Source organism: Barbatula barbatula (assembly GCF_947034865.1).
Source record: "Barbatula barbatula genome assembly, chromosome: 10".
Classification (NCBI taxonomy): domain Eukaryota; kingdom Metazoa; phylum Chordata; class Actinopteri; order Cypriniformes; family Nemacheilidae; genus Barbatula; species Barbatula barbatula.
Window position 1 is genome coordinate 10,183,000 of NC_136773.1, and position 16,170 is coordinate 10,199,169.

General features: G+C 38.1%; 1 protein-coding gene across 1 annotated transcript; it reads right to left on the minus strand.

The window, feature by feature from the left end:
- Positions 1-255: 255 nt before the first annotated feature.
- bmp16 (bone morphogenetic protein 16) lies at positions 256-13,405 on the minus strand. The gene is made up of 3 exons (XM_079466566.1): positions 12,931-13,405; positions 3,863-4,194; positions 256-3,487 (listed from the first exon to the last, which is right to left on the minus strand). Exons 2-3 carry the CDS (start codon positions 4,185-4,187, stop codon positions 2,538-2,540), a joined length of 1,275 nt encoding a protein of 424 aa, XP_079322692.1. The 5' UTR covers positions 4,188-4,194; positions 12,931-13,405; the 3' UTR covers positions 256-2,537.
- Between the last annotated feature and the right edge of the window lie 2,765 nt (positions 13,406-16,170).

The following is a 16,170-nucleotide window of genomic DNA, read 5'->3' on the forward strand; positions in this document are numbered from 1 at the left end:
GCAGACGTATTGCTCGTTCTTCTGAAGCTCTTTCACAGGACGAAAAACAGATGTAAGAAAGAAATCTATAATGTGAAGTGATAAACTGTTGAGGGTTTTACAGTGCTGTTTCTCTTCGTATGACATCTACAGTATCCTGCTATAAGGAATCACATGTGAGTGTGTAAGTGTGTGTGTGTGTGTGTGTGTGGTCCGCCAAGTATAGTAAACCTGTAATGTTTAACTTTTTTGATCCTCGTGAGAAAAACAGCTTATAAACGTAATGATGTTTATTTGTAAATGGAAAATTGCAGAAAGGTTTGTTTGATGGTAAGGTAATATAATATACAGTTTGTATAGTATTAAAATCATAATGTCTAACAAATCAACATGCATTCAATCCAAGCAAAACCTTAAGTTACAAATTAATTTGTACAAAATCACTAAATATGGTGATATAAAAATAAGGTAAGATTTGTGATTTGTTTTGTGTGAAAATGTCCAAAAGTGTGTTTTAAGGTTAAGGTTAGACTTTAGTGATTATAGACGTTCACTTCTGGTCTGTGTTTGGTTATCGGTCTGGCTAGTCACTAATAATATAACATTTTAATTTATATTATTATTGCATAATAATTGTATTAAACTAGGTTAAAACTACTCAACATGTATTGATTATTCGTGGAGGTCTACAAGAAGTTAAGTTTGGGCCAGATAACGTTTGTTTTGGTTACCGTTGAAATTGTCTATGTCTATAACTAGCTGTGTACAGTATAAAAACAATAGAAGTCTATGTCCTCATTAAAATAGATACAGTACGTAAAAATAATTTCAAAATGAGGAAACATTTAAAGTTTCACCTGTGAGGAAAGACATGTCACAGCTTTGGAAAGAAAACAATTTGAGAGGTGAAACTGCCCTTTTAGTTTGGGATTTATTTTTGCACATTTCAACACAATGGATCGAGACAACGTCACACATTCTCAAAGCTGTTGTTTAAATTCTGCATGTACAGCATCACAGTGGTAAAATATAATCAGCTATTCATGTCAGAACATTGGAATAAGCTTAGACGTATTTGTTCATCTTTCATTTTTTATCTCTTTATGCAACAGCTTGATCAATGCTGAGATAACTACTTGACAACAAACAAGACACTTGTCACAAAGTTATGTAGAATACCAAGCTTGCACATGTATGGCACATAACATTTGGCACGTATTATGGAATGTTTTGGCAACGTTCTTTGTTTCACAAAGCTTCTAAATCTTAAGCCCATAGATAAATCAATGCCGAAATAAAGCTGCCATGAGTCAGTGCTGTGGATTTACAAATAATAATAGGTGAGCAATACCAGTTTTGACTGGCTTTAAAAGGATCTATAAGGCGTTCTGGTATTTGTACTGAATATCTGCAGTAATGTCAAGATTAAATATTACATATTTAATTGCTTAAATAGATATATAGATGCATTTTTTAAATTAGATTTACATAACTACCACAGAAGTATTTGTTTTGCAAACTTTTCGTTAGACTGCACCGTAAAAAACAATTACAGGTAACCATAAATAATAGCACATTCAAAAAATGACACAATAATTTCTCTGTGTCATGATTTTTTTTAAATAGCTCATAATGAGAAGTGCCTGCAATGAGTTAATGCCTCTGTCACAGCGCATGCTTTACAGTTTATTTTGCTACCAGGGATGAAGAGTCCAATCTGCAGCAGTAAAATGTTACTCTTATTGTCTCTGCTCGGTTTCTCGACACAAACGCTCTAGTCTGTGGTCATTTCTTGGTCCCTTGGAGTTGTCAAAGTTATGGTGTTCATGAGGGAAGAACGCACAACACAGTACAGGAAAGACACAACAACAGGAACATAGCGACTGGATGCTTACAAGACAGTTTGAGTATGTTACAGAAGACTGACACGTTACGGTTGGACTGCACCATTTTTAGGTCGCAGTTCAAACAGATATAATGCGTCACTGGATACACGAAGACAAAGCTGGGTTCCAAAGGATTATGGGAAGGTGCTCGTGTTAAAGGAATGCTCTGGGTCCAATGCAAGTTGAGCTCAATCGACACCTTTTGTGGCATAAGCTATAATGACACATTTTGTCCCTATTTATTGAATTTCAAATGTATTTGTGGGCAGATGAGACAGTTTTTGACATATTTAACACATGGAGCTGAACCTAGAGCATTCCTGATGAACTGATGAAACAGTTTGACCTCGCTTTCTTTCACTTCTCTTTCCGACTTTATTCTTTATCTTTCTTAGAGGGATAATTTACCAAAAAATGAAAAATCTTTCATCATTTACTCATCCTCATATTGTTTATGTCTTTCTTTCTTCTGAAAAATGCAAAAACCACAGAGACATTTCTCAAAATATCTTCTTTTGTGTTCCATAGAAGAAAGAGTCATATTTTAACTGAGAGTGAGTAAATGATGACAAACAAAAATTTTTTTTGGGCTGCACTATCCCCTTAACTTCCGCTTTAAAACCTTTATTTTCAAATTCCCCCTTCTCGCATTTATTCCATAAGTGTGTTTTGCTATCGACAACCGCATCCCTCCACCACCATGTCTTCGTAGTTTTTTAACACCACACGTTCCTCCTGGTCCAGGTAGAGGAGCGCAATAGGGCTGAGGGAGGTGGGTACGCAGCAGGCCCGCGGCACGGCTCCATTTACAGAGTTAACCAGCGTCTGCACCATAGCATGGCTGGAAGAATTCATATGGTCAGCCAGCGGGAAGCGGCACTCTCCGAGACAAAAGAAAGCATCGTAACCGGACGGCGCCACGATCCATTTATTCCAGCCTACGTCTTTGAAGTCCACATACAGCGGGTGTCGACGGCAGCGTGCCCGGGAGAGGCGTTTGAGCTTCGCCGCCCTCCCTCCGTTGCGTTTCACCCGTCTTTCATTCCATCCCCCCTGCCAGTCTGCATCCGAGCCCTGACCTCTGTTAGCCCTAAACTTGCCCCCAGTCCATCTGCCCCTGCCTCTTCTGCCCGCGGGGGTCCTCTTTTTGAGGGATGCAAACGGTTTGCTGCGGCCATCGTGACTGTAAGTTACCAGTAGGGGTCTCTGACTCGCCCAGCTGGGCTCATCCTGCTTCGCTGACCTGCGCACACGCAGATGTCTCTCTGTCAGAAGGCTGCTGTTGTCTGCGACAACATCCAGAATGAAAGACAGGCTACCTGACTTTTTAGATATGCTCTTAAAAACATCTCCATGGAGGGGGAAGGTTTCCCAGAGTTCGGGGGTGTTTTTATCTCTGGTCAATCGACGTGAATAGAGGAGTTTGGGATTCGACGCAGGATCACCGCTGGAGAGATAAAGATCGACCACGTGAGAACTTCCATGTGGTCCTTCATGCATGAAGCGTAGCTCTGCCGACACAACGGTTTCATCTGATGGAATGGAAGAGAGATTGAAGCCGATATGAATGCTGTCAACCGGTCCATTCTTCTCTTCTGTAGTACTCTGTAGATCTGTTGACACTAAAGATGACCAGAAAAAAAGAGACACAGAAGTTCTTAAGTTGTTAAACGTTTTCCCTTCATGTTCCAACACCTCCCTATCTGGCTGTCCCAGGAAAAATGACATAATTATCTAACTAAATAATAATTGCACATGATTTTCTGGCAGCACTTTAAAAAATAGCCTACGTTCTTCTCAACCTATTCCAAGGTGTCTACACCGATGCCAAGATTGAAGTGAAAAACCTCAGTACATCAGAATCCACAGGTAGCGTTTTCAATAACCATATAGTTAACCGAATTCCACGTATTTCTGTGGTTTGTTCGTGGTAAATTTAACCTTTACGACTGCCAAGAGATTTAAAGTTCTCCATGACCTACAGTAACTGCTCATACCTGTGTGGTGAAAGCACCGGACCGTGTTGGCTCCACGCACATGCTGGGAGGGGAAGCTAAATGCCGGCTCTTCAATAAGATGGTACTGTTGAGTGTGAAATCGATACAAGTCTAGAAGGTACCGCGGCACCCACGCCTGCGGACTGGGGTTGAGGTGTGACTGTAGACCCAGGCGGGTCAGCAGAAGCTTCTGAACGGTGTGGGCCAAACTGGGATCCAGAGGGGTGACCAGGTTTCCATTAGTCTGACTGGGACCCCCCTGGCGACCTGATAAGGCGTGAGGTAGCAGCAGGATCATCAGAAGCAGTAGGCTAGCAGGGAACATGTTGGACCTGGGGAAAGAAAGGTAAAGAGAAGAGACACTTTTAAAAATTTGGAATAGCGCTTAATAAAACGCATCACAAAAATAACGACGAAGCTTGCACATTTGCTAATCGATGGTATATTTGTAAAAAACACTTTTCATATGTCTCAATTTCGTGTTGAAAAAAACAGCATATGCTAGTTAGGTAGGTTTTGAAACATGGTATGGTTTAAACCAGTTTAGAACCAGCTCAAGACCGTCTTAAACCAGCACATGACCAGCTTAAACTAGCAAATGACCAGCCTAAACCACCACAAACCAGCTACCATGCTTCAAAACCTACCAAAGCAGCATATGCTGTTTTTTCAACAGGGTTGAGCACTTGTGATTGGATCATCCAACACCAACTTCTTAGTAGTAGATGTAAAAAGGGCAAAAACATGTCTCAAACGCTATATACTCAATAACAGTTTCAACTTGTTTTCATGTCCCATTTACCAGAATAGTAATCAAGCATATTTTCAGGTCTGGTCCTTCTGCCATGTTTCCCTTGTTTTTCATATATTAAGTGATTTAAGGCTAGCGGTCTGGTATGTTACAAACAACGGTTAGAAACCATCGCTCTGTGTTTTTGTTGTTGATTTACTGGTATTTGTTGTTTTGGTCACAGTAATGGCTAAAACAGCATCACAGGGCACTGAAGTAGTTTTACAGAGATTATGGCCTGGCGGTGTTTGATTTAGAGGTCCACGATAGGCCTGTTAGACCAATTCATTAGACCCGTGTCTCACCAGTTGATTTGGCTGACAAATGAGGGTAATCCACTACATCATTGTTTGTGCCAGGCTTTCTGGAAAAGCACATCTTTAATGTATATTTATTATTAATGCTGATTGACCAATAGCAATCTCTTCAAACACATTTATATATTTAACATTTATATATTTTGCTGACATATTTAGCATTTATTAACTTACACAGTGTTATCAGCATGTCTGTTCCCTGAGATTCGATAACCTATAGCTTCTGGGTCGAGTATTGCTATCCTTAATATAAAGTGTAAACTTTCTTGTTGTGTTTTAAGACTTTTAATATTGTGCTATAGCCTATCCTGTGTTATAGCTTAAACTTTTATATTTAAGCAAACCAATGCATTAATAAAGTAAAATAACAGTTAATGAAAGTATAATTAGTTATTTTTACTCCATCGTGTAAATGTGCTGTCTATTTCTGCAATTTAACATTTTAATCTCATGAAAATCTGTTAAATAAAACAGTAAAATGCCGTACATTTATATATTTTAACGTGTGGTGTGGATCATTGTTTGCTGATTTACTTTGGTCTGGCTGGTCAGCCTGGACAAACTTGTTTTCAGCCAAACTGGTTTCCTCTTGTAATTTCTTAAAATCGATCTAAAGTAATCTATGCTTTTAAAAGCTTAGATGTCCTGCCTTTCAATATCAACTAATACAGCAGTTACATACTGTGATCCTCAGTCAACCCTGCTCTTCCTCATTAACCCTCTGTATTTTAATCCCCCATAATCCTTTAAGTGACATTTTCAAATAAGTACTTTGGTGGGGATTAACACACGTGTAAGAGTTTATATGAGAATACGAGGTGCTGAAGCACAAGGATTACACTGTTAAATTGCTTGCACCACATACTGTAGGTCAGGGGTCCCCAAACTTTATTCTGCAAGGGTCACATAATTCTCCTTGTCTTTAATGGGGGGCCGGGTCGGTTTGTAACAGAAAATTACATGGGCCGGAGGTCCCACTTGAATTATTGTGGAGATTTAATTATGATTTGAAATGTATTTATTATGCCTCCTAATGGTACAATAGTTTATTAATAGTTTAGTGCTACTCAAATTCAAAACATTTTCTTATGCATATTAATTAACCTTTCTCTTTCCCAACCGCTTGGCCATTTTGTCGTCTTTGAAATTTTCTCACCGCCTTAATAGAGCAAGCTCCTGATTGGTTAACGCGGCGAAAAATTTTGTGAAAGTTCAGATTTTTCAACGCAAACGCTCAATTCATGCGATTCGCGTGAGCGTCTTTGCATTGACTAAACATGTAAATCACTCTCGCTTAACGCTTCATTCGCGTTTGGTGTGAACACACTATAAGGCATTGTTCAGAGGGCCGGTCCAAATCTGTGGGCGGGCCACATTCAGCCCGCGGGCCGTAGTTTGGGGACCCCTGCTGTAGGTAAAGCTCAACTTTTTACTCATTTCTGTTGTAAATAAATTTTTTGTCTGTGAACGTTCATAACTCCAAAAAGCTTATTTATGATTTTTCCTATTCATCAAGGAAAGGAACAAAAATTATATAAATATACTTTTAAAAAATAAAACCTTTAAAAATAGCTGGGTCGCCTGACGATAAATCAAGCACATTTACTGAAGCCAGGAACACAACCTTGCATTTGACACAGACAAAATGTTCTTTTGATCTACTGTCCGCTCAAGTCAAGACATGCAGGGTTTGCTCTTGGTCTCTTGTTCTTGGAATCTTGGTTTGCTGAAAATTACAGGTGTTAAAGGTCAGTTACGGGAGAAAAAGACCTCCCACTGTCCTCTGAGCCCCTCCCTCACGTTCATTCACCAAACTCCAGCCAAATCCACAGAGGACACACAGGATGAGATGCTTGGCCCACGCCCACAGCATCCGGCAGTAAAGTAGATTAAGTGGCTTTCATCCATCTACTAGATTGTTCGCCCAGTGGGACCTCACGGAGGTGTAATTTACAGACAGAGCGGATCTCCTGATCCCCTCCTCCCTCATGGTTTGCATTCACGCTACAGGTGTGTCATGGTCCCCGTGATTGAATTTGCCACATGTAATCACTTCCTCAACGAAGAAAGGGGTGGAGAGAAGCGTTTATTAGATTCCAGAATGACCCCAGAACAGACGTGGGGGTGACCCCAGCAGACGAAAGCCAGCCAGACTCGTGCCATTTCCAGAACAATGTGACCTACGACCTGAGAGTTTAGAGGGCGTTTTTCCTTTTTGTATACACTTATCTTTTTGAGCCTGTTTGCCCTGTTTCTCTTTTGTGGTCTCTCTCCTCCATCTTTTTCCTATTTTTATTTCTTCTTATCAGTTCCCTTCCTGTTAGGCATGACTGAAATTGATATATTGTTACAGACCTCCATAGTTCTAGGAAAGGCCAGTTATCGCTCCCTCGTGTTATTCCCCTGTATTTTCACCCAGAAGTCAACGGCACAGGGCCGTAAGGGTCACGCAGCCTCTGCTCATTGCTGATTTATCCCCGGTGTCTTCATGTTTCACGTTTTGCTCCGTACCTCCATCCCTCTGCTCTCCTTTCCTGTTGTTCTTCCTTTCGTTCAATTCCCAGACTGCTTTCCCTAGCTCAGGCTACTTTCTTTCTTCCCCCTTTCATTTGTCATCTATATCTTAAAGGAAACCTAACCAAATTAATTCTGTCATTTACAAATTCTCATGTCGTTCTTTCTTCTGAAGCATGTTTTTCATACTGTGTAAATACAGTGAACTTCTGAAGCTGAATGACAGCATTGTATGAGGAACATACAGCAAATATTGTCTTAAATTCGTATTTTTGCCTTGATTTCTTTGGTATGCGTGTTCATGAGAGTTCATGAAAGAAGCCCCGCTTCGTTCACATTGGTTAGAGGATATTTATTTTGAGACAGTTGATCTTTTGAGGGATTTGTCAAATTGTATGTATTTTAATAATTTAGTTTCTTACGTATTGCCATAGAAAAACATTGTTGGCTCCATGACTGAACACAAAATGTGTTGTTTTAAACAGAATTGTTTTGAGAGTGCACATCAAAGAAACTGAATCAGAAACTGAATGAAATGGTTTAAATAAACTGAATCAGAGAGGTAAACAAAAACTGAATCAGAAACGAAATCAGAAACTGAATCATAAAGGTTTAAAGGAACTGAATCAAAAACTGATTCAGAAAGCTTCAAAGAAACTGACCCTGCATTCCATTCCGAAGTGATCATCCCAATGCCCTACTCCCTCCTTCCAAGAGTAAAGATCTTGATGTATAAACTCTAGAAGGAAAAAACAATTGTATCTAACAATCTGTCCGTTCAAAATTTACTTGGCAAAAGGAGCTCTTTATTTGGAGTGACGTTTTGTGTGTTGTCCCCTTTGAAGGGCCCTTCGGAGGGCAATATATCCTATTTGGAATGCATTGTGAATCAGAAAGGTTGAAAGAAGCTGAATCAGAAACTAATGTAAATCAGAAAGGTTCAAAGAAACGGAATCAATAAGGTTGAAAGAAACTGAATCCGAAACTAAATCAAAAAGTTCCAAAGAAACTGAATCAATAAGGTTTGAAAGAAATTAATCATGAATGAATCATAAACGTTTATAGAAACTGATTCAGAAATGTTTAAAGGAACTGAATCAGAAACTGATTTAGAAAGGTTCAAAGAAACTAAATAAAAAAAGGTTTAAAGAAACTGAATCAGATAAGTTCAAAACATGAATCAGAAAGGTTCAAAGAAACTGAATCATAAATGTTTAAAAAAAGATAATTCTGAAACTGAATCATAAAGGTTTAAAGTAACTGAATCAGAAACTGAATCAGAAAGGTTCAAAGAAACTGAATCAGAAACGGAATCAGAAATGTTTGAAGAAATCAGAAATGTTCAAAGAAACTGAATCAGAAACTGAATCAGAAATGTTCAAAGAAACTGAATCAGAAACTGATTCGGAAATGTTTAAAGAAACTGAATCAGAAACTGAATCACAAAGTTTCAAAGAAACAGAATCAGAAACTGAATCAGAAAGCTTTAAAGAAACTGAATCAGAAATGTTTAAAGAAACTGAATCAGAAAATTTTAAAGAAACTGAATCAGAAAGGTTAAAAGAAACCGAATCAGAAACAGAATTAGAAACTGAATCAGAAACTGAATCAGAAATGTTTAAAGAAACTGAATCATAAAAGTTTAAAGAAACTGAATCAGAAAGGTTCAAAGAAACTGAATCAGAAACAGAATTAGAAACTGAATCAGAAACTGAATCAGAAATGTTTAAAGAAACTGAATCAGAAATGTTTAAAGAAACTGAATCAGAAATGTTTAAAGAAACTGAATCAGAAAGGTTTAAAGAAACTGAATCAGAAAGGTTCAAAGAAACTGAATCTGAAATGTTTAAAGAAACTGAATCAGAAACTGAATCACAAAGTTTCAAAGAAACAGAATCAGAAACAGAATCAGAAAGCTTTAAAGAAACTGAATCAGAAATGTTTAAAGAAACTGAATCAGAAAATTTTAAAGAAACTGAATCAGAAAGGTTAAAAGAAACCGAATCAGAAACAGAATTAGAAACTGAATCAGAAACTGAATTAGAAATGTTTAAAGAAACTGAATCATAAAAGTTTAAAGAAACTGAATCAGAAAGGTTCAAAGAAACAGAATCAGAAACAGAATTAGAAACTGAATCAGAAACTGAATTAGAAATGTTTAAAGAAACTGAATCATAAAAGTTTAAAGAAACTGAATCAGAAAGGTTCAAAGAAACAGAATCAGAAACAGAATTAGAAATTGAATAAGAAACTGAATCAGAAATGTTTAAAGAAACTGAATCAGAAATGTTTAAAGAAACTGAATCAGAAATGTTTAAAGAAACTGAATCAGAAAGGTTTAAAGAAACTGAATCAGAAAGGTTTAAAGAAACTGAATCAGAAAGGTTTAAAGAAACTGAATCAGAAAGGTTTAAAGAAACTGAATCAGAAAGGTTTAAAGAAACTGAATCAGAAATGTTTAAAGAAACTGAATCAGAAAGGTTTAAAGAGACTGAATCAGAAAGGTTCAAAGAAACAGAATAAGAAATGTTTAAAGAAACTGAATCAGAAACTGAATCACAAAGTTTCAAAGAAACAGAATCAGAAACTGAATCAGAAAGCTTTAAAGAAACTGAATAAGAAATGTTTAAAGAAACTGAATCAGAAAATTTTAAAGAAACTGAATCAGAAAGGTTAAAATAAACCGAATCAGAAACAGAATTAGAAACTGAATCAGAAACTGAATCAGAAATGTTTAAAGAAACTGAATCATAAAAGTTTAAAGAAACTGAATCAGAAAGGTTCAAAGAAACAGAATCAGAAACAGAATTAGAAACTGAATAAGAAACGGAATAAAAAATGTTTAAAGAAACTGAATCAGAAATGTTTAAAGAAACTGAATCAGAAATGTTTAAAGAAACTGAATCAGAAAGGTTTAAAGAAACTGAATCAGAAAGGTTTAAAGAAACTGAATCAGAAAGGTTCAAAGAAACAGAATAAGAAATGTTTAAAGAAACTGAATCAGAAAGGTTTAAAGAGACTGAATCAGAAAGGTTCAAAGAAACAGAATAAGAAATGTTTAAAAAAGATACATCTGAAACTGAATCAGAAAGGTTTAAAGAAACTGAATCAGAAAGGTTTTTCGGATGTGAGTACAGTAGTTCTGCATGGAACCATTCAGCCAAAATAAATTCTTCAATGGCATCAACTTAATTTTTAAGGGTGTATATTTTTCAGAGAAGATCAAGAGTTGGCCCCTTTGACTATTCTTTTGTGGTTCTTTGGCATCTTTTTAAAGCTTGAAAACTCCAGTCGCTATTTATTTCACGGGAAATAAAAATCAGTACAATAATCAGCATTTCTTTTTTTTTCCTCAGAAGAAAAGCACTCAAAGTATTGTACGCAAAGGGACATGGTAGTGAGTAAACGATGACAGAAGTTGCATAAGTCTTTAAAAGAACACTTTCTAAAAGTAGAGTGAGTCCAGTTTTGGATGCAAACTCATTTCCTCCCAAATCTTGACTGCTGTGGGCACATGAGAAGTCACAGATGGTGAGTGCTGTGCCTCTGTTCTGCTACATTAAGGAGATGAAATCATTAGAAAAATATTGCAGGTAGCCCATAGGCCGGTTTTATTGGACTGTATTAGCACAGACCTGTAATTTATGCCAGCTGGGCCGAATAAGAGATCATGACAGATGGCTCAGACCTCAGTTTGTGCCCTATAAAATGATGTAGAAGAATCCTTTGTGATCGCATTCAGGTTTCTTCATGTAGCACGCGTACATACACATGCCTACAGTTGCATCGGTTACACACACTAGAAGCCAATGATACAGACAGAAACACACACTTTATAGTACATTTTCCAAAGGTCAGAACGTTTAAAGTTGTCTCAAAGGACGAATACAGTAGACCAGACAAAAGTTTTCTCCCAGAATCCCTCACACAACATTAACAGTGCATTCCCACATAAAAAACTTCTGTATTAATATCAGTTTGTCAGATTTACAGATACTGAAGATGATATTTTCATCATCTCCGGTGAAAAGAAACGCTAAGATGGTCTGATCTTAGATGGTTTGCTGGTTTTAGAGAGGTTTTGGGCACTTTTATGATAAATAATTAAAACAACCCAAAATATAAGCAAGACACTTTTTCTGTAGAATGTATTTTTATCATATTTGAGAACAGGGTTTGTCTTTTGCTTTTATATTCTTACCGATACATTTAATTCTTTAAGCGGCTGCATTTAGCTCTCTGCCAGCATTTACCAGTCATACTCGCCTCACTTTAACTGCGATCTCCAGCTGATAGATAGTCAGCCACACAACACGGATTTCATGTCAGTTCAAAAGTCATTCATGGGAAAAGTGAGACGTGCGCAAAACTGACTACTGTTTGATTTGTGTAAACAATGACTGGCCTGGTTCACATGCTGTGAGGCAGCATCTTCTGACATTGGGTGTGAATTTTTTAAACAAAGACAGTCTGTAAGGAGCTGGTGTGGAATGTGATATGATTCAGGTGTTTTTGAGTTGGTGTTGTTTGAGTTGATTGATTGGATTTGAGTTTGATCTGATCTCAGTCTCAGAGTTAAAGGAACAGATCACCCAAAAATGAAAATTCCGGCTTAATTTACTCGCCCTCGAGTTGTTCCAAATCTGTGTACATTTCTTAGTTCTGATGAACACAGAGAAAGGTATCTGGAAGACTGCATTTTATGTGGCCACCATTGAATAGCACAGAAGGAAAAAATGCTTTATAAATGTCTTTACTCTGTTGAACACAAAAGAAGATATTTAGAAGAATGTAGGAGAGCAAACAGTTCTGGGGCACTTTTGATTACCGTTGTAATTTGTCCTTCTATGGTAGTCAATGGTGGCCAAGAACTGTCTGGTTATAAGCATTCTTCCAAATGTTTCTGTGTTCATCAGAACAAAGAAATGTACACAGATTTGAAACAACTCGAGGGGGAGTAAATGATCACAGAAGTTTCTTTTTTGGGTGAACTGTCCCTTTAGAGCAAAGTTTAGCTGGTACAAAATACGTGAGACTGAACACAAATGATTTTTCAGAACACACATTTTGTTCAGATTCTTCCTCTGAGAAACAGACGGTAGACCACAGAGTCTAGATCCCTAGAGTTTCACAATATCTTTGCAAAAAATTTGCTGTCACAATCAAAAATGTGAGATGTTGTGATCTCAATCATTTCTTATTAAATCCTGAATATCTGAGCTATCCTCTTTTTCTTTCTCTATATTCTAACTGTATGTCCAAAATAATCTCATTTTTGTTCGCCCTTCATCATTTAGGGACAAACACCTGAAACAAAGTTAAAAACTGAGAGATCAGTAAACCTATACAATTGGAGCATTAGAGCGCAAGCATTCCTGTGGGTTATATTACAAGCTTTGATGTATTCTTCTGCCGTAAGGGGTTTGGTGTGCGTGTGTCATACTCACGTCCAGGTGAAGTGGGAGGTGTGCAGAGTCCATGGCTTGTCCTTGAGCTCCAGCGTTACAGACCCTCTCTTCTCATTTGCCCCTTGAGGATGGACGTGGACACTGTCTCTCTCTCTCTCTTCCGCAATCTCCTGCTTCTCTCTTCAGCAAATGTCTATGACTGAATAAAATGGTGTAGGAGCGGGACAGCACTCATCCTGTTGTGAGTGTCAGAGAAGTGCTCTCTTAAAAAATATCCACCGGCTTCCCTCTGGCTGGCTGACCTGTGCTCCCCCTCACCTCCCTACAGCAACCCGAATGCACAACGCTGTTGTGGTCTCCACACCTCCACCAGCAGAAGTTTTATGCCAGCGAAATTCCCTCTTGTCGCTGACTGTCTACCTTCCCTTCTGAATCTGTCTGTCCTGCTCTTTTGAGCTCTCCTCCTCTTTTTCCCCTCTCTCTCTCTCTCTCTCTCCCTTGCCAGCTGTTAAACTCAGTTAAACTCTAATTGACTTTCCTGTCCATTTGGATCCTCCCCGATAGTGATGTCACCCGTGCCTCCCTCCCTCTCTCCACCCCTTTCCCAAACCTACAGCGCACACACACAAACACAGATAAGGTCAGGGCTGCTTTGGATACACAGAATGGGTCAGACTGCCATTTACAACTTTACATATTGGTCTAAATGTTTCTTTCGTAGGAGACAGGAAAAAACATCAAAGATAATGTCGAGCACACAATGGGCGGCATGACCGGTTGATCTGACATTATCTGGGCAAGTGTTTATTCTGGAGGGTGTCATGAAGGTGAAAGAGAACTAATGATGATATGAGATTAATTCACTGTCATTGGTGCAAATGAATAGCCAGAGGGTGCCAGGAAAACACATCTATCACCAGAAAGAGAGTGAGCGCGCGCGCGAGAGAGAGTGAGAGAGTGAGAGCAAAAGCAACGCAAATGAAAGGGAGAGAGAACAAGGTGCGCTCGTCCTTCTGGTGTGGTGGACCGCATTGGTATGCATCTGGCAGGGCAATGAGAAAATGTCTATAACCTCGCAAATGTTGTCTGACAGATTGGATTGCATCTGTTGAATCAGTTGAAACGTCCCCCTCAACACACACACTCTACCCCCTCAAATCCACAGAGAAACTTTCATTTCTCATTTTGTGAGGTTTGGAACTCAGTAGTTGTCAGCTGATGGGTCACAGATTTGATCTTGTAGGGTCACGGATAACATGAACAATGATAACTGCAACAAATAAAATACAACAGACCAAATACTGCATTTTAATGTTTATTTTGGTTTGCTCTAGCTGGTTAAAGAAGTAGTTCACTTTAAAAAAATTAGGAATAAAATTACTATGGAAAGTCAACAAGTATGATCTGTCCGATGAAACTTGCAATGAAGTTTCCAGGTTAAAGGGACATCCTCATGTCATTCCAAACCGTGTATGTTTTTCTTCTGAAAACACAAAACACGACATTTTGAAGAATGTTATTGGACCACGTTGGCTTCCATTGTATGAACACAAAACAAAAAGAAATTTGTGTACCACAGAAGAATCTAAAAAAAAAGAAAAAAGAAAGAAGGAGTCATATACAGGATTTGAACAACATGAGGCTGAAAATGAAGACAATTTGGTCAGCATTTCATAAAAGGAACACACAACCAGCCCTACTTTACATATAAACAGTTTTGCTCGACTGAAAACCATCCCCAATAAGAAAGACAAGTGTTATATGAATGACTTTGCAATGTAGAAATAAAAAGGAAGGAAAGACAGCAAGACTACTGTTGGATGATAAAATGAGGGTCTTCCTGTGGAGAGCTTCTGGTTGATGTTCACAGTCAGCGTTAGACACAGTCAGAGAGAGAGACAGGTCTCATCGCCCTCACATTTCCTTCACCGAGTCGGGAGAGTCCTCTACATTCCGACACGGGTGGAGCATCCTGAATTAATTCATTTATTTATTGGACATGGTGTCCTAATACAGATCTGTGCAAATTAATTCACAAACTCTCTCTCTCGCTCTTTGTTGTGGCATGCTGTTTGTGGCTTGTGGCCTGCAAGAAAATGACATACATACACAACCAAATGCAATCCTCAAATGTCATAAGATTTTCTTCTTATTCTCTTGCGAGACTCTGTTGTCCGTTTATCACCATCTGCTCATCGAATACGCTTTAATTGTCAGTTCTGCCATATTGAATTACACTTCAGATTCCATTAAATTACTCATCATTGCCATATAAGGTCACCAGATGGGATTTGCTGTAAAACTATGACAATGTGACACCCGCCTCAAACGGGTCTCATTTCATCTTCTCTTCTGTCTTCTCCAGTTACCTTTCTCTCTTTCTTCTTTTTGTCCCACTATCTGATTTTGCTCAGACGTTAAACACCAAGTGTTCTCATTCACTTTAACCTCTGCTGTCTGAGGAGAGTAAATGCTGGTAATGACACACTGAGAGACGTCATGCATTGATACAAACTAACTTGAAGCAAAAGGTGAAGGACTCTCATTCTTCTTTAATCGTGACAAACACATCCGTTTGCTCAGGTGCCTGTACTTGGAGTTAATGTGAAACAGAAGCAGTTTACACAACGGTAAAACAAAAGAGGCCCTATTGTTTGTTTAATCAATATGGAGGATGTTGATGTCATGCTGTCTGGTTGTTAAAGCTCACCCAAAAATCATTTATACTCAGCCTCATGTCATTCCAATCCTGTGTGACTTTCTTTCTTTTGCAGAACACTGAAGAATATATGAAGAGTTTGGTTCCAAAATGAGATAACTCTGTTTAATTTGTTCATCGAAAATGATGTTTTTTTATTGTGCATTACAATTAATATCAATCAAACTGAAGTTGGTTTGTATTGCTTTAAGCCATAATAACCCCAAAATACAGCTAACTTACACAAAAAAAACACGATTAAAACATGATAACATAATAAAAAACATAATCTTTCAAAATAATTTTGGAACCAAACTCTTTGTATTTTGTAGAATGTTGGTAACTATACAACAGCCCCCATTTACTTCCATTGTATGGACACAAAAGACAAGACATTTCTCAAAATATCTTCTCTTGTGTTCTGCAGAAGAAAGAAAGTTTTAGAAAGCTTTTAAAATACACAAGGGTGAATAACTTGTGCCATACTAATCACTAATAGCTATAAGATTAAGAAAAATAATGGATACTTTTAAACTTTCGCCATCAGTCATTTCTCTCCCTCCTAAATGCAAACATGAGTT